This window comes from Falco biarmicus, chromosome 1 (assembly GCF_023638135.1).
Source record: "Falco biarmicus isolate bFalBia1 chromosome 1, bFalBia1.pri, whole genome shotgun sequence".
In the NCBI taxonomy this organism is placed as follows: domain Eukaryota; kingdom Metazoa; phylum Chordata; class Aves; order Falconiformes; family Falconidae; genus Falco; species Falco biarmicus.
In genome coordinates, this window is record NC_079288.1 from 25,299,727 (window position 1) to 25,325,500 (window position 25,774).

A 25,774-nucleotide genomic window follows, 5' to 3' on the forward strand; every position below is an offset into this window, starting at 1 on the left:
AACTGAAGGAAAAACTAGTGAGGAATCAAGACACTGTAAGAAGGAAAAAAACTATGGCTGTTTCAGATGTGAAATTCTGTTTGGATAGCATGTGGGAGGATATTAAAAGACTTTCATTTCCAGGAAAAAGTCAAAGTTAGTTGTGCATCTTCTCTCCTACTAGATAGTTGTGGGTCAGATCCAGCAGTATGTGAAAAACTCTTGCCCTTGGGCGTTTTTTTATGGCTGAAGCTGTGTAAAAGGGAAGGTAATGTTTTCAAATACTTGGAAAGGTGCCACCTGAACGTTTTCTGGGAGAGCCAATAAAGAAATCAAGTCGTTGAGCATCAGTGTCAAAGGTCTGGCATAAAGGAAATGTGCCTCAGAACAAGGCTTATCGAAACTGGGTCCGTTTCGCAGTTAGGAGACAGGTTGCCAGATGCTTTTGGTCTGTGCGTGCCACCCTGCCCACTCCCTGATCTCTGCGTGGCTTTGGGCATTTCTGTTGTGCCAGGCTGCACATGTTCCTGGTGCTTTCCAAAGGAAATGCTTGTGGTTGTGCCCCATCCGTCCCCTCTCTGCTGTGAAGATGATGGGGGTAGGAAGGTACTTGCAAACCCAGGTTCAGACCTGAAACAATTTGTTTTTCCTTTCTCTGGCATCATCAAGGGACGTGAGCTCTGCAGAGCCACCGCAGCTGTGCTGGGCCTGCAGGTGCCGTGGGCACTGCCTGCCTCTCCAGGGACGGTGCTGCAACTTTGGGTGATTTTTGAATGATTTGCACGAGGAAAAAGCTGCTTTAATGCTGCGTTGCTTTTCCAGGACTAATACAAACCAGCGTGCTATTGAGTAAATGCTGGTATCGATCTTTATTCCGCAGCGCATACCAATGTGCGTGTACGGAGATATCGTTACTGACTTCCAGTCTTGGAAGTCCAGACTTTTTCTTGAAAACTGGTCAAGTCTCTAAAGACAGACTTTCCCAGCTGTGCTGGGTTTTTGCTGATTAATTTTTACGCCTGCTGCTGTGACCTCTTAGGGGGAGCCAGCTGCATGGCCCGGCACGGGTGGTGCCTGGTACACGCGTGCGGGGAGGCAGTGCTGGTGTGACTGGGGGTGATGCGGAATCACCCTGGACCTGAAGGTGTCTGACTTCCTACTGAAAAGTTCAGGGGTTCATTTTTTTTATTGCTGTTCTGGATTTAGATAGGGATGCAGGCCAGCTTTCCCTTCCCCCCCACCCCTTTGAAGTAAGGCTGTTGAAGTACACTCGGACAGCTGTGTATGAGTCAGTGTGTCAAAAGCCTTCGGTGCTTAGAAGTCTCAGTGTCTTCTTTAAACTCGGTCGCTAAGAAAGTGCTTTCAGGAAAGTAACTCGAGAGTTTGTTTAGTGGCTGTTATGATATTCTCCTGCTATCATTCTGCTGCATAGTGTAATGTTGAGCTGATGTGGATTGATACACATGGTAGCTATTTTTCTTTTTAATGCAATAGATTCCAGTAATTGTCAATTTTCCCTTCCTGACTAAAAAATTATTCCCTATTCTTTGTAAGTTTGGAACATGATGCTTCAGGGAAGACTTCTATGAAGTGTGCTATAAAACATTTACTAATGTAAACGTAAGTATTAAATGCATGCTTTGGCAGAGGATGGGATTAGTATAATTTAACAACTTGCATTTGTGCTCTTCTGAACTCTGGCACTGAAAAATACCTGCATTATCATAAATACTTCTGACTAAACTATACTTAGGAAAATAAATGAACCAAATTAAGCTTTGGATACACTTCTTTTAAGTTGGCTTCCAAAGCAATCAAAGCTTGCGTGTGCTACTGATCTGCTGCCGTGTGTTGCAGGGGGCTTTTCTGTGGCAGCAGAAGCTTCTCGCTAGGTTGTGTGCTCACAGCCAGACCAGGCAGTGTGAGTCAAACCCTGGTGTCCTGACAGAGTCGGTCCTGAAGGAATTTATTTAGTTTTCCAGCATCCAGGGCGATCTGGTGTGTTGGGTTGCTGCCTTCAGCTGCCGCTCAGAACGCCCACAGCGGGCTGGGAAGGGCAGAAGGACGGCTGACCCGGACAGGGCTGAGCTTCTCCTGCGGTCGATGGCTTGTTTCAAGGGACGATCACCCACAAAGCATGAATCCTTTGACATAAACCAGTATAACTATATGTTTGCATAGATTATAAAATAGTTTGAGTTTATTACTGAATTGTTCTCCTTCTCGTCCCTGCTGTCCCCAGTCGTGGCCGTTCAGTAAACCCTAGGCTGAGGAGATCTTGATGGCTCTTTTTCTTCATACATGTGAGATAGCTCATGTGCACGGGGCGAGATGGGTAAGTGGATATGACAGTCGTAATTGCTCTGGCTTTTATGTCCCTTACGTCTGCCTGAACCTAACGGCTTTATTACAAGAGCCTGTCACAAAAATAAATCAGCTTTGTAGATAATTTCTTGTTAGAACTTGTGACTAAGTAATGTGCATTTAGAAATGCCTGTATGTCCCTAAATATTTACATTGTAATGCATATTTTGTTCCTCTAATCCTAAAATATAAGGCATAGTATTTCTGAAAAATTAGTTACTGGAAATAAGGCAAGTGCTTTAAAATCAAGTTTCCTGTGGATATGTGGGGAGTTTTTACAGCTTTAATGATCAGAAATAGTTTATGAGACTCTTGTGCTCTGAATCTATAAGCACTGAACTGTACCAGACAGCAGTAGGTCTGTTAAGATGTTTGGGTAATAGAAACTGGTTTGCTTTTCTGTGTACTTCATAGGGTAGACACAATTGATTGAATATTGATAATCCCTTTTGCAAGAAGACATGTGCAACTGAATCAGCAAAATACAAACGAAAATAATCATTAATGAATGGAGCATGATTGGGAAGTGGCAATATGAATAGCAGTCGGAACACTTGATTTCTTTTAAGCTTGTTCATAATCATTACAAAAACCAAATGAAGATCAATTCATTTCCTGGTGAAGCTTTATTTTTGTGAGGAGAACAGGAATGAAGCTCGTTTGGTATCAGTAGCTTCAGTTTGTGGAATTGCTCGTCACCAGTGCAGAAGGATATGGTTGTTTTTTTCCTTTCCTATGGATGTTTAAGGACAAAAAGCGGTGCAGGTATGTAAGGAGTAGCTGGGCAGCAGTGCGTGTGGCTGGATTAAGGAAACCCGAGCAAGCTTGAACCTGCCTGTGTGTATTCACATGTGCTACGTGCGTGTAGATGGTGGAAGATGGTAACTTGATTTACAGTATATTGTATTTCAGCCGTGGTGCTGTGCAGCCCAGTCACGAGTAAATCATTCAGTCCAGTCCGTGCTCCACTGATAGATAGGGATTTACCTCCCAGGTTTTCCGCTGCATCAGGACGAAGCACGTATCGGTTTTCTGTGGCAAAGCAGAGCACGTGCTGGGCCAGGAGGGAAGCAAAGCCGAGTCTCGGGTGTGTATTTACGTGTTGAGTTTGGCTGTGCAGGTTGGAGAAGATTTTGTGTTCGGTTTTGTGGGAAGTGGGTGAAAGTCAGATGGCATTCCTAAGGTGAGGAGGAGAGGGAAGAAGGCTCCTGAATTTTCCTGCTGTGTGGTTTTCAGGTGTACATCCAAACCTGTGGTAAATGACAAGTGTAGGGAAGATGTAAACTATGTGTTTCCATATTGTATGTGTTCCCATACAAGTTTGCTGTTTGTGCTGTGTGTCTTCTACTCATATCAAGTATATCATGGCCAGTGCTGCCTAAAAATGCATCTAGCACGAGGTCTGTACTTACAACCTGAAGTTGCAGTATAGATCTATCTCCTTTGGAGGCTCTTGGTGGTGGCAGGGTAAGAAAGAAGCTGATGCCAAATATGTCAGGCTTTAGATATGCCTGTTAATGTCTCTGATGTGGCAGCAAACAAATCTATAGCCTTAAATCATGTTCTCTTTGTTTAAGTAATAGTAAGAGAATTTCTAAAGTGTCGCTAGGTGTTGTCACTTGGATCCCTGCAGGTAAAGGCAGGCATTGTCCAGCCATAACAAAGAAGATGATACCCAACTCATGGGGCATCTGCAGCTCATCACTGAAAATGACAGAAGTGTGTTTTGGGGTTGGGTTGGTTGTTTTTTGGTTTGTTCCTTGTTTTTTGGTTTTCTTTGAGGTGTTTTGGGGGAGTGGGGGTGGGGGTTAAGTTAGGCTTTTTGTGTGTGGTTTTGGGTTTGGGTTTTGTTTTTCTTTTTTAATCCTGTAGCAATTCCACTCTTTTTTGACTGATTGTATTGGTTTGGATCCTTCCCTAACCTGCTTACTAGGCATTTAAATGGTGTTACTGTTTTGTGCTGGACTAAACTGGATGGCCTTTCTCCTTGTGTGCTCAGGCTCTGAGTTGGTTAGCTTTGTCTCCCAGTCTTGCCTACCTTGTATTTTGTTTTGGCAAAGGTGGAGAATACAACCTGTAACATTAGAAAAGCCATACAGGAGCAAATTTAATGATAGAGTAGCAGTGGTGGTGTGGATCTTCATCTGTGGAATAAAGGGAAACTTCTAGTGTATTGGAGTGAATGCTTAGCCTTTTGCATGTATTGCAACAACAACAACAAAAAAAAAACGCATGAAAAACTAGAGTACAGACAGTGTGGCCAGTCGCTGCTTTTGAACTCTTACCACTGCCTGCCTATGTGGTCTTCAGGTTTATTAACCTCTCCATGCTTAATGTTCCCTGTCATTAAGGGGGCACCAATATTTATAGGCAGTTAATTGTGTTCAGTTAACTAGTACCTGAAATTGGAATGTGAGTAGAAATGCAAATCAAAGTCAGCCTCATCCTCTGGTTTTTGACCTTTTTCATATTGCTTGTGACTTGATTTTTTGGTTTGGTTGTTCCCCCCACCCCCCAGCTAAGCAGTACCTATCTCTGCTAATGTTGTGCTGGCATGACCAACTGGTTCATGGCAGTGGTGAGCAGCCGGCGCTGCGGGGGTGGGCTGGTGGTGCCAGGGTTGCAGAGCTTTCCTTTGTGACTTGCGCAACGCAGACATTTGCTAGACGGGGCTGAGCAGCGCCCCTCTGCTGAGGCTGACCTAATTCTGACAGAGGTTAAGTAAACTTAGACAGTGAGGTCTGCACATAACGGAAAAGGTTTAAAAACTTCATCTTCCCAGTTCATAAACCCGTCAGCAGAGTGGATCTGTTATTACAAAAAAACCCTCCCTATCTCTACAAATCCATTGTGCCTTTTAAGTTCATCATTTTTACACTGGCTGTTCCAGCGATGGCATCGTTTCACCCTGTGTTCCAGGCAGCACAAGTGTTGGCCACTTTTCTTATTCATTGCTCTAAGTATGTGCTGGGGATGTCAACATCTTGAGTTCCCATGAGATCTATTCTAGTAAGCCACTCCCACGGTAAGGCTATATACCATGGGTTTCATTTTCAGTTTGGCAGGCAAGGCTATAGCAGGGGCGGTTTTATCCCAACGTACCTGAGCAGGGCGGTGAGCTCCTTGGTAAGGCTGGCGGCTGTGATTGCCACCCTGCCGTCACCGGCCTCGGGGCTCTGATGGGGGTGAAGGGCTCTCTCGCCTGGACGTGCCCATCTGAACCTTCAGGCAAGGTCTGTCCGTGATCGAGGGAGGGAAAAGGCATGTCCACCTGCCCCAGAAGTAGCTGCGTCGGTCTGTTGTACCATCGGTGACATGCTTACACAAAGGTGGAGGGATGGAGCACATCACCCTTTGGCGGTATCTTGGCATTGACCTTGAAAGGCAGCTTTGACTTCTGCCTTCGACTGGATGTCTCTGCGTGAGCCACGTGCAGTACTGTGGCTGCGCGGTGTAGCAGACCCCGCCGACAGGGCATGTCAGAACATATGCTGCTAATTTACAATTTGACATTCCTGCCTTTCATCCCTCCGGCTCTGAGCGCTTCCAGGCTTTCAGGTTGTGGTTGCCCCATTGTCGCGGAGCCAGCATTCCTCTGCTTGGCCAGTCGTTCCTCGGTGGGGACGCGCGGGGTCTGCTCAGCAGTTCAGTGATGAAGTCGAGCACAGACCTTGCATCACTTGCTGGCTGCTCAGGACCCACGCCGCGTAGGAGGTGGGGGTTCTTCTCACTTGGGTGTAGCGATGCCTGCCTTTGTAAAATGCTACAGGCAGCCATTCTCAAAGCCCCTTCCTGCAGTCCGTGCCTATTTGACATAATTCAGTGTTCAGCTATGTCTGGAGGGGGCTGTTTTAAACCATACGGTCAAAAAAGTGCTCCTCAATTTCCCTCCTGTCTGATGCGCTGTGCCTGGAATGACGGAAAGGCCAACGGACTGGCAGAGCTGGTGCAGCAGGACCTTCGGTTTTTGTTCCTGAGCCCTGCTGGCCTCCTGCCACCTTGGTGTTGACAACTTAATTTCTTCATTCCTTCATTGGAAGCAACGATAACGTTAACTTCTGATGAACATGATGTGGTGCTTAAATCACTGATACTTTAGTTAAGGGGAGAGCAGCCTCCTTCTCCTGAAGACTCCTGACAAACAGAGTCCCCAGCTCTGCTGGGGCTGTCCAGGTGTGGCCCTGGGGGAGGTGTGTTCACCTCCTTGCAACGTAACATGGTCGTGCAGGGCGAAGGCACCGCTCTGTGTCCAGCCCTGGCCCTTCATGGGGTATTTTGTCACTGTGGGACTGATAAGGAGCAGACAAAGAGCCCGGGGGCTCTGTGCCAGAAGCAGGTACAGTGAACGTCACTGCTTGCGCTGTCCTGAAAAGGGTGTCGCTGGTGATGGGCACCCATGGAGTGGCTGTGGGATTGTAAATCACAGTGCGTGTTAACCCGCTCTTGAGACCCTGCTCCACCCAGAGAGTCCTGGTGCTCTGTCTCTGTCATGGGGTAACACTGTTGGTACAGTGTATTTGGGGGTGCTCTGAAAGTGCAGTTTTGGGAACCAAGGGGTTGGAGCTTCCTAGGTGCCGGGAGATGAACTGGTAATTCTTTTAGTTGCAAGGTGATGTTTGCCCCAGCTTGTCTTTGTAAGAGCTTAGTGAAACGGTAATCTATATGATAGTAATTTTGGGGAGAATTCCACTTAACGTGCAGAAATTCCAACCAAGTAATCTCTTACGTGCCCTTAGCTTTAATGTTGCAGTTCCATATATCATTTTAGGAAAGGCATTTAAAAATGTATGAGCTTATTACATTGAACTCTCGCTCTGCTGCTGCACCACATTTTATAGGAAAATGTACAAAATCCTGTAAAAGCTGTGCCAACATAGTTGAGCACTTTTGTGACGCTAACAGTATTTTTAAGGACACTAAGTAACAAGAATCATTTATTCTACTAATCAAAAGAATATTTGCCTATTTAAATATTCAAACCCTCAAGCCTCATACAAGAATAAAATGTCAGGAAGGGATAAGCTCCTGATAAGCATGTTAGCTGGATTTATTTTGTGTGATGGCCAGCAAAGAAATGATTAATAACTATACATCAGGAGCCAGATTGGGAAACTACTGGGTGCTCAGAATTAAAAATTGTGGTTGGGGAGGGGGGGAATCCAGTCACTGATATGTAGGAGGGGAGGAAATCTTTGAAAACCTGCTATCAGGATCTCAAATTGAAGAAGTGTGGTCTCCATAATTGGAACCACCAAATTCTTTGTCTACTCTGTCTTCTACAGGCATGTAGGATCTGGGTTCTGCTGCCCATTTTCTTCCACGGTACAAGTGGCACAGATTTTCATGCCTAATTATTTCTGTCTGCCCAGTTCATGAGTGTTTATTATGGCTGCTCACAAAAGAGATGGAGAGGGTTCAGTAGGACCCCCAATAGTAGCAAAAGGGGTAGCTTCATAGGATGTGGGGGCAATATGGAGCCCCAAAGACTTGGGGCATTCTGCATACCATGGTTGTTTAGCCTTCTCCATTGGTAGTTCCTGGTGTTGGAATTTAAAAGGACATGTAAAAGTGATGTTATCTTCATGCAGTGTGCGAGAATTGTGGCTTGACCAGCCCTAAAGAGCATTTCTGCAAAGGTGAGTAGTGGCGTAGTATCAAAGCCAATGATGATGCAGCTATTAAATAGACACACTGGTCACCATCCAGCCTCAGCACCCATCAGGGCTGGCACAGGGGGCTTCTGCTCCTGCCACCCTCTGCCACGTGGAGCAGGAGCAGCGGGTCTAATACCGGCACGTGGCCATCTGTGTGTTCCCTAACTTAAGAGCATACCACAGTGCTGTGTGCTCCCAGAAATTATCTCATATGGTGCTGCCTCATCCTTACCTGTGCCAGACCTAAGTCAGACCAATTAATTTGTTCCAATGGCTACAAAAAAACCAGCCTCCTGTTACTTTGTTGACTTTTCTCTCCTGTGTATGTTTTTTTCATACTTGATGTTCACCCAAAGCAGAGCAGAGCCCTGGCCGTCCTGCTTATAACATGGACACTATATGTAGTGTCCCCCGTACGCTGGGTTAGGGGGAGGGGGATCTTAGTGGCTTTGTGCTGGAGGAAGGGCACAGAGCAATAGGTAGCCCAGGAAGGGCTGAACATCAGCTGGGAGAAAGTCAGAAAAATCTTAGTCTAATCTGATACCAGGGTTTTACAGCAGCCTTCTACGTTCCTGCTCTGCCAGTAACTGTCTTTGGGGCAATCACTCTCCCGTGTCTCTGCAGCTGTCAAGCGGTGACCCTTCCTGCACTGGTAGCAGTGGGAAGCTTAAAGCCTGCACCGCTTTTCAGTCTCCAGGGAGGACGTGCTACTTTCTCCTGACAACAGTTACCTTGCACTGATGCTCAAAGTGAGCAGGAATTAGTCTCACCTGGTGCTGTTCTTTGGGGTGGGACTGTGTTTTGGGGATCTTCAGCACGCTAGTGCCCTTTCCTGCTGTGCGCAGCATATAGGAGGGTTGCTGGCTTCTCTCGGTTATTGAATGTAAGGATTTGGTAAAATCCCTCTGTGCTTTGTAGAGCACTAAACGGAGTGCTTCAGTTACTCATTAGGTGTGTGTTTAAAAATAAAAAAGCAGCTATGGGGATGGTAATTGTCCTCTCCTCAGGCTCTGATGTGGCTTCTGCTCTTTGGTTTCGGCACCATGGTCTTGTCCAGGACCCCATGCGCTGCTGCTTCCCTTGTGATGTAGGGCACGTTTGAGTGCTGCTTTTATGAGAAGGGGTTTTTTTTGTTTTTCATTGGCATTTCTTGAACTTTCTGTTTGGCTTCACCTGCCGTTGTGTTGGCATCACTTACAGTAAGGAACCGAGCTGAGCGTGGGGTCGGAAGGGACCTTCACAGCAGGGGTTGTGCTGTGGTGGAGATTTGGGTGAGCGCTTTGGGGCGTGCGTTTGCACACCGAAGGGTGAATGGCCAAATCCTGCAAGCAGAACCTCTGCCTCTGCTCCAAACCAGAACCTCTGCTCCAAACCAGAACCTCTGCCTCTGCTCCAAACCAGAACCTCTGCTCCAAACCATGCCTCGTGCCTCGGGCAGCGCTGGGGTGGCACCAGCCTGGAGGAAAACAGCTTGTGGCAAAATGTTGTGTCTGTGTGGTTCCATACAATGCAAAAATACGTCTCAAAACAGATGGTGAGACTGTTTTACCAAAGCGTTTTAAGGCACGGTAGGTGTGAGGTTAGATTTTTCTCTACCTTGCTTAAAACTGTGATTTAACCACATCATCAGTGTTCTGGGTCTGCAGCAGCGGATACTTTTACTTCAACAGTATTTGTCTAATACCTCTTTACCACCTGATAGTCCTCCCAGTTCATCTCTGGGTCTTGACAGACAACCTCTGCACCCCATTCCTCACTTGGAGGGATGGCTCCAGGGGACTCCAGGGTAGAGAATAGGCATTAAGAATGATTTATTAGAAATATATCAGTAGGAAAATCAGGTTTACTGATGGATCGTTTTCAGATAGCCCAATGAAGCCTGTTTTTATTTAGATCCAAGTATGACCTTTAAAACATTGGACATATTTGAAAGCCAAGGCACATCTGACCAAAGCAGGCTTTTCAAATTTATGGAGTTCTGCCTCCTCACTGCAAGTGAGGACAGCTATACTTTCTGCTTAATGGTATTTAATCGTCACTTAAAACTTTGGTAGGCATATTTATGTTGAACTGGGGGGAAGGAGGCAGTAGAAAAGGCACAAATTAGGGAAAAGTTGACAGTCATGAAGATTTGAGGTTCTGTGCAAAATAGATGTGTGTGCTGTCAAGAGTGGATGGCCTGAGTGAGACGTATCACGGAAGGTGGAAGATAATTTCTAGAGCCAGCGATGAATATAATCTTTGATGCAGCCCCTGGGATTAGTGATTACTGGATCTCTCAGCATTAGCAGTGTTTCTGCTTTGCAATCTGGGAAGGAAAGCAAGTTGCAAGCCTGTCTGTCCAGCCCCTCTCTGGACCGAACTCTGTTGCTCTTTTTTTCCAGAGGATGAGTTCATGGTCCTGTTGTTGGTGGTTATGGACTTTGAAAGAAAATAATGCGTTATTGTATCTTCAGTTAGATTGGTGGGTTTTTTTGTGAAAGGTGCTACTGGACAGCACCTGTCATCCATAGGAGGAGGCGCACCACGCTCTACCTGTCGAGTCACACTGTCGGCGTGGACATCCACCGGCAGCTCTGCGCAAGCACGGCTTGGTCTGCAGCTGAACCGTCAGCCACGTGAGTGCCTGTTCGGCCCTGGGTCAGTCCATGTTCCCGGGTGTTCATAAGCTGCACTGATTAGTGATGATAAATGGCTTGTATTGGGACAGTAAAGGTGCAGAAACCACCTGAGTTTGGCTCAGTTGCCTGATACTGGACAGTGTGATGCTGGGTGATTATGGCAATAGCTTTGCACCCCAGAAGACAGTTGATACGCATTAATTGAGTAATAGAGTGGGATAGTGTTAAATCTCCCTGAGCAGGAAGAAGTGTTTTGTAAATGTTACTTGCCATTTTGTGGCCTCTTTGTGCTCCAGGAGTGCTTGCTGTGGTTCCAGGCTATTTTTCTGCTGTGGGATCACAGAGCAGTAAATGATAGGATATCCCTTTTCTGTTGCTGGGACAGCCAGTAAACACCCTGATCTCACTTGCTGCACTGAAGAGCAGATTTACAGCTCTGTGGTGGGCATAAAACAAGTGATCGGGGGATTCAAAGCCAGGCTCCTGCAGCAGACAAACATACATAATAGCAAAACTGGGGTGGCTGGTTTGGGGTTTTTTTTTGGGGGGGGGAGGTTGTTGGTTTTGTGTGTGTGTGTTGAAATCAGTTTTCTTGATTGATACGGCCTGGTGTATGCCAAGCTGTCAGCATAAACTCAGCTGTATTTCTCCTTCCCCCATCTCCCCATCTAATCCTTCATTTGTTCCGAATGGCTTTGGACGTAAAGCAGTAATCGCAAGGAATTCACAGTAAAAAATATCCTCCGTTAATATATTCTATTTCATATATTTCCTTGTGTGTTCTCCTGATTGCAAACTTGGGTTTCATGTAGAGTAAAGGTTTTGGACCCAAGAAAGGTGACAGTGTGCGTAGCCCAGTGGTGCCATAGCCCCTGCGCCCGTCCGCCACCCTGGTTCCCTTGCGGGGCCGGTGGGGAGGACACGGGGAGCTGCTCCGTGGACAGGCTGGGCAGGGTTTCATGCTGGGTCCGGTATCTGTGGTTGGTCTGTCAGTCTGTTTTTGAAGTGAATAAAAGACGTGTGAGAGCTGTGGACCAAGGATGGAATGAACCCCCTTTCTCCCCAACTTAAGGACAAGTGACACCTCTCAGTGAGAGCTCAGCAAGGTGCTTGGATGCCGAAATGCCAGATGCCGGGAGGTTTTCCCAGCCTCTTGAAACTTGGTTTTGTGAGCATGATTTAATGGGACGTAGTCAAGCATGATTTAATGGGACATAAAATGCCTCTTACTCTGATAACCCATTGATCTAAATGAGAGACAGGAATGTTAGGTATCTGTTTCTTTTGGCTATTGATTCCTGGTATTTTGATATAAATCCTGCAAGCAGGTGCCAGCCTACATTTAAGTGGAGAGGGCAGGCTTTAGCAGGGAAATGTTATTGTGTAACCTGCGCTAATTAATTTACAGCTGTTGGCAAGTAAGTAGTGTTCTGTGCCATACCAGTTGAGTGTTTCTCATCTAGCAGAGAGGGGATTGATTGCAAGGCATCAGCTGCAGCCTCCTCAGTTGTCCCCGGTCAGGCCAGGTATCGCCCTTCTGTGCCTGGGGCCTGCGGCTCTGCCTCGGGTCCACCTGCAGGTTCAGCACCTGGAACATGGGCAGGAAAAAGTGTCTGAGGCAGCCTTTTGGTAACGATGGACAAGTGAAAATGGGCAACTTTAAATTTGAAACGAAGTGCTGGTCTTTAATCCCATGGGTAGCTAGTCACTGACACCAACAGGAACACGTTGTGGCGGTCTATCTATTGTATTTTATTTAAATTCAGTAGTTTTCAAATGTATGGAGTGTTCCCTTGAAAATCCCAACTTCCTGGACCGAGGCTTGTTTGTGGGCAGGCCAGATGCGGTGTGAGCTGAGTGTTAGAAATAAACCCTGAGATTCTCCCCTAGAAGATGTTAGGAGCTGCTGCAAAGGTTTTCCAGCCTACGTGTAAGATATGGATTTGCTTTGCTGTTAATTCAGGTTTTAGAAGAGCTTTGCAAAAGCCTCAGCACATGTTTATTCCTAGAGCTTCTTGTCTCCCGTGTGCTGCTTGGTCTCGAGCTCCCCTGAGAACCTTCTGGAGTATCACATTTATCTCATTAATTTGCTAATCCCCAAAGAGACCAGCCCACGGTCTGAGCTGAGGACTGCAGCGGTGCTGGGATCCAGTCCTGGCCCCGTGTGTCCCTTTTGGGATAATTAGCAAGACCTGAATCTGGAATTTGGAAGTATTTTGGCCCGGGATCTGAATTTTGAAGGTAGCCCGGTGAGCAGCCAAGCGCTTTCTCACCCGAAGGCGGTGGCTGTGGGCAGAGGGGGACATGTCCCTCAGGTGTGGGCTGATAGCCCCTGCATTGCCTGGGGCTCGTCCCCCAGCCCCTTGTCCCTGCCCCAGCTGGGCCCTGGGCTCGGTGCTGGCTGCCCTGTGCCGTTCCTCCACGTTCCGCTCGAAGTGCTGGAGGTGGCGGAGGTTTCACGTTATGTGTCTTCCCACCTCACGCAGACAGCGCAGCCCCTTAGGGCTGGAGAGGTGCTGGGCTGGGCTGCGGGAGGTGGATGGGGCAGAGTTCTGCAGGCTGCAGCCACGGGCAGCCTCGTCTGCCGGCGGGACCCACAGCGTCCTGACCTGCCAACTCGCCGTGGGACAGTAAATCCTCCCAGAACTGCTGTCTCAAACGTTTCTAAGAGTAAAACAGTCAAACCTCTTTGCCTCCCCCTGTAAATGGTCTGAACGATAAGGCTGAAGCACAGAGTCCAGGTCAGTCCCTTTTCTATTTAAAATACTTACAAGAAAAGCACTGAACCACCGACCAACGAAAACCTCACTTCCCACCTTGTGTACTCATCATTCTTGCTATTTCTAACAAGTTCTCTGCTGGCCCTTCTAATTATGTTTGAGCTCAAGCACTTTTTAAAAATTATTTTTATTTTCCTTTTCCTTTTTTTTTTTAAATTTTTATTTTCCCTTTCTCTGGCCGCAGGAGAGCCCTGGTGTGCCAGGTGTTTCTTTGCATGCTGCAGGAATATCTGCTGACAGGTCAGCTTGTCCGTAGCAAACCGCTGTGCTGGAGCCGGGGGCTGGAGTCCGCCAGCACGTGGCTGCGGGCAGAGCGTCGCTCAGCCTGGCTGCTTTTTGCACCAGCAGTTGAAGAGGACCTGTGCGAGGAAGACTGACAAACTTGATGTTGATTTGGTTTTAAATTGCTGCCTTCCCATCTCCTGTGGTTGCAACCAGAGCCACCTGAGAGCACGGTGTTCGCGCAAACCCTTGCCTCCCCGCCACCCCCCCGCCCGCCTTTGGAGAATTGCAGCTTTGTGCGTATGAACAATGTGGGTATTTGACATGCCCACTCCTTCCCCGGACTTATCTCTTCTCTGTGTATCTTTGTTCGCCTGTCCTCAGCAATCCAGGAAGGAGAACCCTGATAAAGAGTGGTGCAGGGTGAATGCGAATGAGCGGGAGATGAACCTCAAAGGGCTTGGTTTGGATTTTCCTCCAAACCTCTTTGATCATAAATTGAGCTCGTTATCCCCCCGAAGCACGCCCCGGGGGAAGGCTGCCCAGAGGTGTGCGATGATTAAAAGGAAATACTCTTGCTGCTGTGACCACCTTCTCTTCAGCTTAGCATGTATTGACGTGTATGAAAAGCAGGTTTTTAATCTCTGAGTCAGTTTAGTTTGACTCCCATGGCAGGATTTCAGGGTCATTTGTCACTTTACCCCATCACGACTGTTCGCTCATTCTAAAGAGAGATCTTCCCTTTGGAAGATAGTTTTCTGTATTCGGCATGCTCCCTTTTGTAGAGAGCTTGGCTTGCTTTAGGGTAAGCAGTAGTTAAATCAAGAAATACAACCTTGTTTTTATCCAGTATACTTGCTTAACTAGAGAAGATTCATAAAGAACCGTGTTTCTGTGAAAATCTTTGTCTCCCAAGTCTCATTTTGGAGTCTGAAGAATGCCTGCTGTTGCCTGAGAAACACCCAGCACAATTAAATACGGAGTCGTTCTTGGGGAGTCAATGAGCTTGAAGCAACCCTGGGATGATGTCGTTTGTGCGTTCGGTCTTTCCTTGCTTATCTGGGCAGGATTTACTTGGTAAATGCTCATTGTAATTCTGCGAACACTGCTAATGTTGCATGTCTAATCTGTCATGAATGCGGAGAAGGGAGCGTGGTGGCTCATTTTCTTCCCTCACACACATTATTGTAGGGGAAGCCGGAGAGTTGGATTAATTTTTTTGAAGTATTGGAGATTGCGTGTTTGCTCTCTGCGAGTACTTCGTTAAGGTTTGTTTCTGGTGAGGATAAAGTGTGGCCTGAACACGCCGCCTGTACGTCGTTGGGAAGGATGTGCGCTCCCCGGGGAGCTGCAGCTGCCTGGGACATCCCTTCCACGTGGAGCTGCCCTGGCTCTGCTCCGTGCTGAGCTCCATGGGCTCAGGGTCTGGCGTGTCGGTGGAACGTGAACCTGTTGCTGGCCAGGGACAGAGCTGGTGAGGGTGACCTGAGAGCTCCCTGCGCTGTCGTCCCTCTCTGACACCCAGAAATGCGTCTAAGCAGATGCCCAGCCACAAACCCGGCCCGAGTTAAGCAATTACTCCTGGAACCCAGATGAGTGGTGGCAAGTTTTTGGTTTTAACCTGTCTATTCTGGCTGTGAAGTACAAAGACACCAGTCCATGGCAGTGCTCTGCTGGGGTGCTCCAGACAGATATGTATTTAGAAGTATCTGCAGAGAGAGCTAAAACATTTATTAAGACCATTTAACCAAGAGTCATTTCATATTCATGTCATTCCAAAGCAAATGGGAAGAAAATTCACAAGTGCCGTTTAAGAGCAAGGCTGGCTTCTGAGCACCAATTAATCTTAAAACAAAACAGGAGCGAGCAGTTTCACGTTAGATGGTAAAACCATTTTCTCTCCTCTGGAGGCTGGTTTTCATTACCCACGTACACATGGGTGGTGTCCATGTGTGCCCAGCCTCAGCCGTGCGACGTGTAGCTCTGCACGCTGCCCTCAGTGCTCTCGGAGCCTGGAGGAGGCTCTGGCGCTGCTGCCTCATCCCGACAGCCCTGTGGACCGCGGGTGGCACTGGCTGTGCGAGGCAGGGGGGATGTCGGCATCATCTGGCACTGCTCAGTGTGTGCCTGGCTCCAAACGCTGCGCTGCGTGCTCTGCTAACCATGCCTTTCTCTCTGCCCTTCGTGCTGCAGGTGCAAAGAGCTGAAATACGGCAAGGACCTACCCCAGATCTCCATCATCTTCATCTTCGTGAACGAAGCACTCTCTGTTATCCTGCGGTCAGTGCACAGCGCGGTTAATCACACGCCAGCTCACCTCCTGAAGGAGATTATCCTTGTGGATGACAACAGCGATGAAGGTTAGCGGTGCTGGGATCCCAGATCTCCAAAACACCCAGAGGGCGTTTCATTCCTTAAAACCTGGTGGAGCAGTCACACTGCTTTGGGAGCGGTGACGCTGCTGGGAGGTGTGGGGTGTGGGGCGTGCTGGCCGCCACACCAGCCTTCTCCTGTAGCGACAGTGGAACAGCATCAAACCAAAGTCAGAATCTGAGATAATTATTGATGGAAAGTGTAGCTGAAAGGTAGAAGGCTAAAAGAAACCAGAAATGATCTTACCTTTAAAATTCAGTCTGGTTTCAGTCCTTGTTTCTCATAACAGCACTTTGGTTGCGGAGGTGCACCCCGAAATACTTAATACAAAGTTGAGGGACAAGAGCCCAGCGAGCTACCCTGCACTGGCCCCTGGCAGGGGTGTGAAATGAGACTTTCTCTGCGCGTGCCTCAGTTTCCCTATCTGCAAAATACCGTCCAAGGCTTGCTAAATGGCTGGGCCCCTGCAGAGGCCCTCTGTCCTCTTACATTATGTTTTTGATATGAGAAGGATAAATAAAGAGGCAGAAGAGGAAACAAACACACTTAGTGTGCTCAGGTCAGGCCGTGACAGAATGCGGAAAGGGGCTCTCTGGTTTCCCACGTTACACATGTGTCGTTTGGTTCCACCTGCTCGGTCACTGCTGTGATCCCTTCCCTGCTGGTCTTGGTAGCACAAGGATGCAGGAGGTGGTTTCATGTGGAAGCATTTTCAGACCGAGATTCTTCCAAGATTTTCCCCCCCCCCAATATACAGTTGGAGAATGCCATTAGGGTAGTTAAAATCTTAATGAAGAACAGCAAATAGTTAAGTTACTCTGATTACTGCCTTCTTGATTTGTACTGCAGGCTTTTAGTATTATTTAAAAAAAAGAACAGGCATGTGCTGTGGATGTTGCGATCGGAAGGGAAGAACAGGGAGGGTGTGGGACGTGGAGAGCTCATTTCCAGAGGGAGCCTGAGAGGTTGCTCGTCTGTCTGCAGTGAGATGAGATGGTATACAGCAAGCTATTCAAGCCTGTAAAAATAGGCACTGAAATACCACAGTAATGAGCACCATAGAAAGCTGATGAATTATAATTACCAGTAAAAGAAACAGGAGGGCAGCTCCTCAGCTGATGGAAATCACAGCAGCTCTAGTGCAAAACCTAGCATGATGTGCACCAGTGAAGCTGTGGGATTTGGAACTGGAATGGTTTGGCTAGCCAGGAGAAAGTGCAGGTGATCTGTCGCTGCAGTATTTAGCATTGCCCAGTGCTTAAGGGGTTCAAAATTTCAAAATGAGATGCTGCTTCTCAAAATCTTACTGTATCGATGGGTGGAGGGGAAGAATGCTCTTTAAGGGAGAACCCACTGGTAATAATTACTGAGCTTCTCTACCCATTGCCATGCACAAAGAAACATGTTTCTGAACAGCTCCCACCCATCATTCAGTATGCAGCACTGAGGCTAATACTGAGTCAAGGACTCTGGAGACACTACTGAAAAGCACAAGACAATGAAACAAATCCTTTCAAAAAGCATCACCCTCCCAGTAAGCCGAGCCTGCAGCTGGCGGTGAGGATGCAGAATGAAATCTCTTTATCCACTGCTGAGATTGCAAGGCACCAGCTTCTCCGGCAGTCTGCTGCGAGGGCTGGGCTGGTGCTGGTGGGGTCTGGTGGTGGGGCTGGATGATGGCAGGGTGTTGACAGGGCAGGGAGATAGGTGGCCGAAGCTTGCAGCGTGTTCAAACACATCCCTGAGCCTGCTTTTGCAGGCTGACCGAGCTGCCTTGGTTGTGTTGGAGTGTCCTGTGGCACCCGCCTAGCCAGGGATGCAGATGCAGGGAGCTGACCCACACCGAGGGACAAATTCATGCGTCACATGCAGGAGGTGGGAAAATCCCAGCCTCCTGTTGCACCTAGGTGACGTGTGCTCTGGATCCCAACAGAGGATGCATTGGTTGCATCAGGATTGCGAGTGCCCAGGGTCCCTAGTGATGGGCCGGGACTGGGTTGTACAACACCTGAACACCGAGGTGGTTCTGTCCTCAGAAACCTTGTAATGGAAGTGTACAAGGAGGGTGGGTGTCGGGAATGAGGTGATGCTACTAGCTGGTAGGGTTAGTTAGAAATGTCAGTACTGTGCTGTTGAATCTTTGTAGGCATCGTGACAAACGATCTTTTTAAGGAGGGGTTTGAAGGACGATAATGAGGTAACTTGGCAGGTGTTTATGGAGAGCTCCTCCCAAGCGTGTAATAATCTAGTTTTCTCATGTAAAAGAATGATACAAACCAGAATGTCTCTCTGGGACCCATACATTTGCTTTCTGCATCAACAAGGAGCTTCACTGACAGCAAAGAATTATTAATGGTAATAACGTTGTCATATAGTACCCACTAATGGTAGGAAGTAATTGTGAGCAGCAATAGCAGCATCATATTGTTGATGCTTTAGATATTAGAGTCATTGTAATACGTACATTTGGCTTCTACAGGAAAATAATTACAGGAAAATAGTTTCTCGTGAGTTCTAAGATTTAGAGATGAATCCTGGAGGATCAAGCATATGTGTTGAGCAGAGGATGGGGTTGCATGGATGCAGCTTTCGCAGTTGTGACTGAGCAAGGGAAGGAATGACTTTAGCCTCTTTATGAGCAGCCTTGAGTGTTGGAAAGACGATTTCTGTGGGTGTATGGCTCGTTGCTGTAGCCCGGGCAGAGCCTTTGGAGGCTGGGTTTTGTACCCCTGAAAGGATGGTGACCTTCAGAGAGCAGCAGCTGGCAGCTGGTGGGGTGTGTACCCCACAGGGTTGTTGTTCAACACTTATGTCAGGGCTTCACACCGTGGGGTTTCTGCGTAGGTTTTGTCAGGGAGCACTTTGCACAGATGTGAAGAGGAACTACAGCTCCTAAGGGTGATGGAATAACAAAGCGTGTTCCCAAAGCAAACATTAAAAGACCTTTGGGATTTCCAAGTCAACATAAAGTCTTAAAATTAGTCCCAGGGACAGAGGTAAGAGCTGCGCACCCTGCGCACCCCAGCTGTTACTTGCCCTTCAGGTGGGCCACTAACTAGTTACACAGACACGATCAAAACCTTGCGGTGTTTTGTGGTTTTCAGACTGGAACAAACTGCTTCTGAAGACTCAGTAGACGTTTGCTCTTAGCTTTGTTGTAACGTGGTATGTACAACACCACTGCACAACAGAGGAGTATACAACGAGAGATTAAAAGTTAATAAACACAGTCGTTCTGATTCTTTATATCTGAGCTGTAAATAGATAAAAGATACCAATGTATTGTAATGGGGAGGAAAAAAATTCCCTCCTTGAAGGAAGAAGCTTGGGGAGTTGTAGTTTGAACCCCCTTCTCCCTTGAGCTGCACCTTATACTTCATAAAGACTTTTTGAGGCTGCTTTTGTTTGTGTTTGTTGCAGGGGTGTAATTACAAAGCCGGTGCACAGGTTGTGTTTCTGAGTGATAACATATTTCCTAGGTTGTTGAAGGGATGCAGCAATGTGCCCCTGAGATGTTATGTTATCTTGCAGCTGCACACTTTGTCTGAGTCTGTTGCTTAATCATCACCTTCTTTTTTTTGTTGTTGTTGCTGTCTGCCTTTTAGTATTTTTAATCTGGGATAATATCTCTTTGAAAAGCAAACCTCTTCGTATAAAAGAAAACCTTTGGATAAAAGACTTCTTAAAGGAGCTGGCTACACTCAGGGAGACACGCTATGGGTTGTAATTTACCTCGGTGTAACATATTAGCTGTGACTTGATATATCGCTTTCTTGGTTTGCAGCTCATTTCAACAGCAACAACAGCAGCTTGTGCGCGCGCTCTCTCCCGGGAGCTGGCTCACTTGGGTTTTGTTTGTGTTTCGAGGAAGGTTTTAACAGAATTGCAAGAAGCCGAGTCATATCTCAGGTTTTGCTTGGTGCTGCTCCAACCCAAGTACCTCCTTATTCCAGCTGCTCCGACTGAAGATGGGTCGCTTGGCGCAGCCGCCCTGGTGCTGCCCCAGTGTGCTCAGGTCCGAGGCTTGCAGGCCCTGCCGGGGCGAGGAGGGCAGCAGACCTGCTCCCCTCGTCTCTGTTTAGCTTTTGCTAAACCAAACGAACCAGAGCCTTGGAGGCAAGTGCACCGAGTGGGGACCAGCTTTGCCTGTAGCCCTGTATGAGAATGGATTCATGCACCTGCTCCCCATGCCACCGTTTCCTCTTCAGTGTTTGCAGGCAAAGAGCTTCAGAGACTCACCCAGCTCTGAGTCTCGCTGCAAAAATTCTCATTTTCATTTGTTGCCTGTTGAAGGAGTTTCTTTTATGAGTTCGTGCTGCAGCAGTCCAACCCACGATGGCTTTGGTGTTTCAGGCAGGCGAGGGTGTGGGCAAGGGGGGGCTGGTGTCTCCCATGGCACTGGCGCCCTCCCAGCCCTGACTCCTGCGTCCCCCAGCCTTCAGTGTTTCTGATAACAGCCTCGGGCTCTGTAGACTTTTCCCACCCATCTCAGCCTGGCAAACACAACTATGTTTTCCTTAGGGGTGTAGAGGAGCGGCAGTCTGCTCCCAAGGACCACCTGGGCATCATCATTCAAGAAATTCTCTACTGTTGGTTGTTCCTTGGGCTCCTCTGGTGCCCTTGGTCTTTGTTCCTTCCTTTGTGCAGCAACGGGCAGTTCCCACCGTTAGTTCTGGGGACTTCAGCGGGATTTGGGGAGATCTGGGCAGGGTTTGCAGTGTGGAGCACTGAGCAGTGGATGTTCCCGTGGCTGCGTCTGGGCTGATGTCAGTGCGTGGTTACTTCCAGTGGCATCAGGTGGTTCAATTTCTCTGGCAGGCCTATTTCCCAGACAGCTCATGTAGGTGACAAAATACTTTGTGATAGATAATGTAAGTCACTGCAGCTGTCAGATTAGTTTTTTAATAGAGCAACAGGTCTATTGGATTCTAGTTCCTTGGACTTGCCCTTCCGTGAAGATTGATACGGACAGATGGAGAACAAAAGGCAGGATTGAAATTGAACCTGCTGGCATTTTCAGTAGGGTTTCTCTCTGCAAACCTTCCTTGGAAGTAGCTGATGCAACAGCAGAGACCAAATGTTCACGAGGACTCCCATGTACAAATACGGATTGCATCCTTAATAAACATGACTTAGGAATTACATGGGTGTGCTCTGAAGGGTGGTGCAGTGGGCTTGCTCAGAGGCTGCGTGAGTGTGGTGGCCGCAGGGTACAGAAGAGAAAGGAGTCTCTAGATTCCGTTGCAGTGCTTAGTTTGGATCAAGCTGTGGGTTGTGTAGGTCCACCCACTCGGATCCCTCATGGGTGCGTGGCCTATATAAGTGATCCTTGGATTAAGAAGGCTGAAGGTGAGCTGGGGAGCCACTGCTCTGCTCCCACCTCATCTCCTGACTTCCTTTGTCATTACTTTGCATCCAGAATTATTATGCATATGATTGTCACGCCAAAATTGTCATTGGCTTAGTATCTAGTATATATCCTCATTTTCAGCAGTGAGCTGAAGGGGTGAAAGCACCGTTAGGACCCTGTGGAAGGCACAGATGAGAGAATGGCAGCAAGTTATCTGGACTGTGAGATGCTTACTCCCCTGCTTTAGTTTGCATGAAGCCCTTGAAACAGCAGATCCAAAGGCCAGGTTGCCAGTTCATGTGGAAGCTGACTCCCTTCAGCGAAGGGTATCTGCTGTTGTCCGTTAGTGCAAGTCTTTTAATTCCTGGCATACTCCTTCAGACCTCCCAACCTTCCTATTACAGCCCTGGTGCGTGCTGCAAAGGTACAACAGTCGGGAGTGAAATATTTCTTAAGTTCATATGACAGACGAAAAGCTTTACTGCTACTGACCTTAATGCAGCAGCTCTCCGCACCTTCGGCCTGAAGCCACGTGTTTTTGGATAACGCACGTCAGAGCTGCTGCGAGTTGTTTTCCTGTTATGCTGATGGCACTCAATGAGCGGGTGCTGAGTGAAGGAGAAAGTGGGGTGAAATCAGGAGTGACTTCAAATGACTTGGATTAAGATTAGATTTGCATGTGAGTTATGATTTCCAGCCTGCCAGACCTCATGTGGAAGGAGCTGAGCACACCTGGTCCCATGGGATCAGTGTCTTTGGGGCCGGGGAGCTCTGACGGTGCAGCTCTGCCCGTGCGGGGCTTCCACTGATGCTTTTCGCCGCAGCCAGGTCAGCCCTACTCGGTGGCGAGGGGAGGCTTGAGCCAAGGCTTGCTGGATACGTGAGTGGGAGTTCTGCGGAGCATTCCTGGAGACTGGCATTTCGCTTCTGTTACCCAGTACCAGATTTTTCACACCTGCACTTCTGGAGGTGCTGAGAAATGAAATACAGAGCCCACCCCGTCCCTGTGCCTGCTGGCTGCACACCCAGTAGAGTGCCAAGTGTGTATCTCATAATACCAAAATGGTGCTTGGCAGCCACTGTGCACCATACCCTGCTCCTGCGGAGCTGCAGACCAGGGCGAGAGGCTGGCACAGGCCAGCACAGATGTGCGGCTGCCCTCTCTGCCCCCTGCGCTTGCGCAGGCACCTTACACAAGCGGGTTCTCACCCCAAAGGCACATGCTGTGGGCTGAGCCAGACGGGAAGGGAGGGCAGGGAGCAACGCCTGGAAATCTGTGCAAGGTTGTAAAGGAAACCTTTGGTGAAGAGAGGGCCTGGAGCTACTTTTCCCATGTCTGGTTAATGCTTTCGTCTCTCTTGAGCGTTTCTCCACTTGGGTAGCAGCCCGTTTGGGACGCTTGTAGCGTGCGTTGTGGGCAGGAGAAGGGGCACTCTGGTCTCTGCTGATGAATGGGGTGATGGGTCAGGATGATGCTAATCATAAACATCTTCTTGACCAGCCCTCCATGGTCACCTCGCACCGTTTCGCAGGTGCACAGGTGTGCTGTACTGGCCTTCATGCTCCCGGCACCGGTGGGCGTCCAGCATCCTTTCAGAAAGGAGGAGGATGTGGCTGTGGCTCCCCAGGGAGTTTCTGACCAGCTGCTGGTGACACAGCGTGCTGGGCGTAGGAGTCTCTCAGGCTTCACTCTTCGCTGCCTTTGAGACATGACGTTAACAATTCTTCCCTGTTCCACTAGAGCTATACTCTCTTTCAAGCCACTCAGACAATTCCCATGGAGATTTTTCCTGTTTTCCTTCAACTGAGATGAAAACTCGAATTTGAAAGTTGTTTTAATTGTTCAGTCTAGGCTGTAATGCAGTGGTCTGCAACATTAATGACTTACCTTCTGACAAACCCACGTGAGATGCCAGCACTATGCTTTTGGGTTTTCATCTGTCAAGAAATCTGTGTCTCTGTCTCCTTAAAACCGTTTGGGAGAGTTGTTATCTCAATAAAATACTGTTTTTTTCACTGAGTGGCTCAGCATGAAATGGAAGTTGCTGAGTGATGTATGTGATGCAGATGCTTTGAATTGAGGAAGGGGCTCATTTGCTTTATTCTTTTTATTCCCAGTTCAGCATAAAAGTGAAATTAGACTTTTGGGAAATTGATGTGTGAGGGGAACCATCCCAAAAAGGCAGCCTGAAGAAAGCACATTTTATGTGCTTGGAAGAGGGCACGGAAGGGAAGGGAACAGATAATCCCTTTTCCTTTGATGATTTCTTGGGCTGAGCCCAGCAGATGGGACTTGCTGTTTGCTCTTTTGCTCTCCATGGCCACGTTTCCTTCGTGTAGGAGCCCATGTGTGCTCATAGCTCATACGTCTCAAGTATTTTACCATGTGGATTATATTAATGGTAGCTCCCCCCCCGCCCCCTGCCTTGAGAGTGAGTATGTGTAAAGGGTAGTAGACTATAATTTGGGGTCACAGACCATATCTTAATTTTCTGCTGTCCTGGAGCCTCATACAGATAAGAGACATTCTTGGGAACTGCTTTCACGGTGTTAAGAGTCCGTGTTGGTACACAGTGGTATTGCTTAGCTTTTACAGAGTACTTCTCATCAGTAGATCTTCGTGCATTTAGCTGATACACTAGCAAGTAAAAGGATCAAGGTTTCTGGCAGAACACTAGCACTTTTCCAAATTGTTGAAAAAAAACATACTAGTACTTACCCCTTATTGTAACCTTTCATATGCTTCCATGTTCAAAGTCCTTTGTGTCTTTTATACTCAACACTTGTAGCAATAAAAAAGTTTAATGCTGGTAATGACTGCAGGCTGACAGATCCATTACCTTCACAGCCATAGAACGTATATGGGCTCAGACAACATAATTAAATGATCAAGTTTCCAACGAACAGGAGCTAGGCGGTATGAGGATCTCCTGAACAAAGCCAAAATCTCTTTCATCCTACCATAAAAGCGGGGGGAATTTCGACTTTTCTGGTGGCAGGCTTGGAAAACATACGGCAGATGCCAAGAACTCTGGTAGCTGAGTAAAAAGGATAGTGAAGCTCATACACAGTTTTGATGTAATTTAAGTTACTTCAGATGGGTTTTGCAGCATTTCTAGCAATCCGTTCAGCTAAAATCTCCATCAGGAATTCAGAGCACTAGTGTCTGGCATCCATGGATGACTTCTTTCTATTCTTGTGTTTCAGTGGGGTGATACCTAGATATTGCAAGGTGATCTAGCTGGCCTCTTGCTGCCCTTTGCCTCTAAAGGGCTCCTTAGTTATCCAACAGCAATGCTCTTGGCAGCCTTGAATTTCTTTTGTAAGGGTTGTGGTCGGTCCAGCATCGGTGTGGTCGTTTGCAAGTCATCAGTGATGAACTCTAAATTATTATGTCCCTCCCAGTGGTGTTGAGAGCTGTGTGGCTCTAGTAAGTTATGCTCATATACATCAATAAAGTGGGTTTATTTTAGGTGAAAACTGTTGCACCATTTCAATGGGTTCTCTGGCGCTTCTTCTCTAGAGGAACTGAAGGCACCACTAGAAGAATACGTCAATAAACGGTACCCAGGCCTCGTGAAGGTGGTGCGCAACCAGAAGAGGGAAGGCCTTATCCGAGCTCGTATTGAAGGCTGGAAAGCTGCCACTGGCCAGATCACTGGGTTCTTTGATGCTCACGTGGAATTCACTGCTGGCTGGTAGGTGCTCAACCTTAAGGTCTCTGTTAGAGCTTGTGGGGTGTGTTAAACAAGGGACAGTCCATCATTTTGTAAGGATGTGCCTGCAGATAAGTCCGCTCATTTATTAATCCTGTTTTCTGTAATGAATGGCCACTGATGAGATGCGATGGGAATGTACAAGGAAAACCTTTCCTTGCCCTTGTTTTCTGTAACCCTTTTCTCTTCCCTCCTTTTATGTGTGCACACTCCCCTGCCCTCTGTTTATATTTTTCAGGTTGATTTCCCATTTTCCTTAGCCTTAAATAATTTCTGTAAGTTTAAAAAAAAAGCCCAAGCAACAATGGATTGAAAGAGGAAATATTTCTTGCTTCCTTGCCTTTTGCAGCTGGACCCCGCTGGGGAAGGCTTGGATGGTTTAGATTGATTTGTTTCTTCTGCAGCTGGGAAATGAGTTCAGAGGTGCAGAAGCAGTGAAAGGTGTTTCGCAAGGATTTTTTCAGAGGTTCAAAACATTTGAGTTCCAGTGGCTTAAGTTTGAGTCTAGAACATGAGAGGATCTGATTTTTTTTTTTTGCTTTTCTCTAACCGAGTTTAAAAGGTAAATGATCCATGTTCAGAAAAGTGGAGGTAGAAGATGCTAACTTGTGTCTAATTTGAACAGAGAGTAACATCCACCAGAAAAATGCTTTAGCAGCTTCAAACAAGTTCTGCGCAGTTATGAATTCTTTGTAACAGCAATGCAGCTGAAGGG

General features: G+C 47.5%; 1 protein-coding gene across 1 annotated transcript in view; it reads left to right on the forward strand.

Annotated features, from left to right (window-relative positions):
• Window positions 1-25,774, forward strand: part of GALNT17 (polypeptide N-acetylgalactosaminyltransferase 17) — a 213,543-nt gene that overhangs the window by 60,354 nt on the left and 127,415 nt on the right. Inside the window, exons 3-4 of the mRNA XM_056326559.1 lie at window positions 15,814-15,980; window positions 24,867-25,041. Coding sequence (XP_056182534.1) covers window positions 15,814-15,980; window positions 24,867-25,041 — 342 coding nt within the window. The remainder of the gene's footprint in view (window positions 1-15,813; window positions 15,981-24,866; window positions 25,042-25,774) is intronic.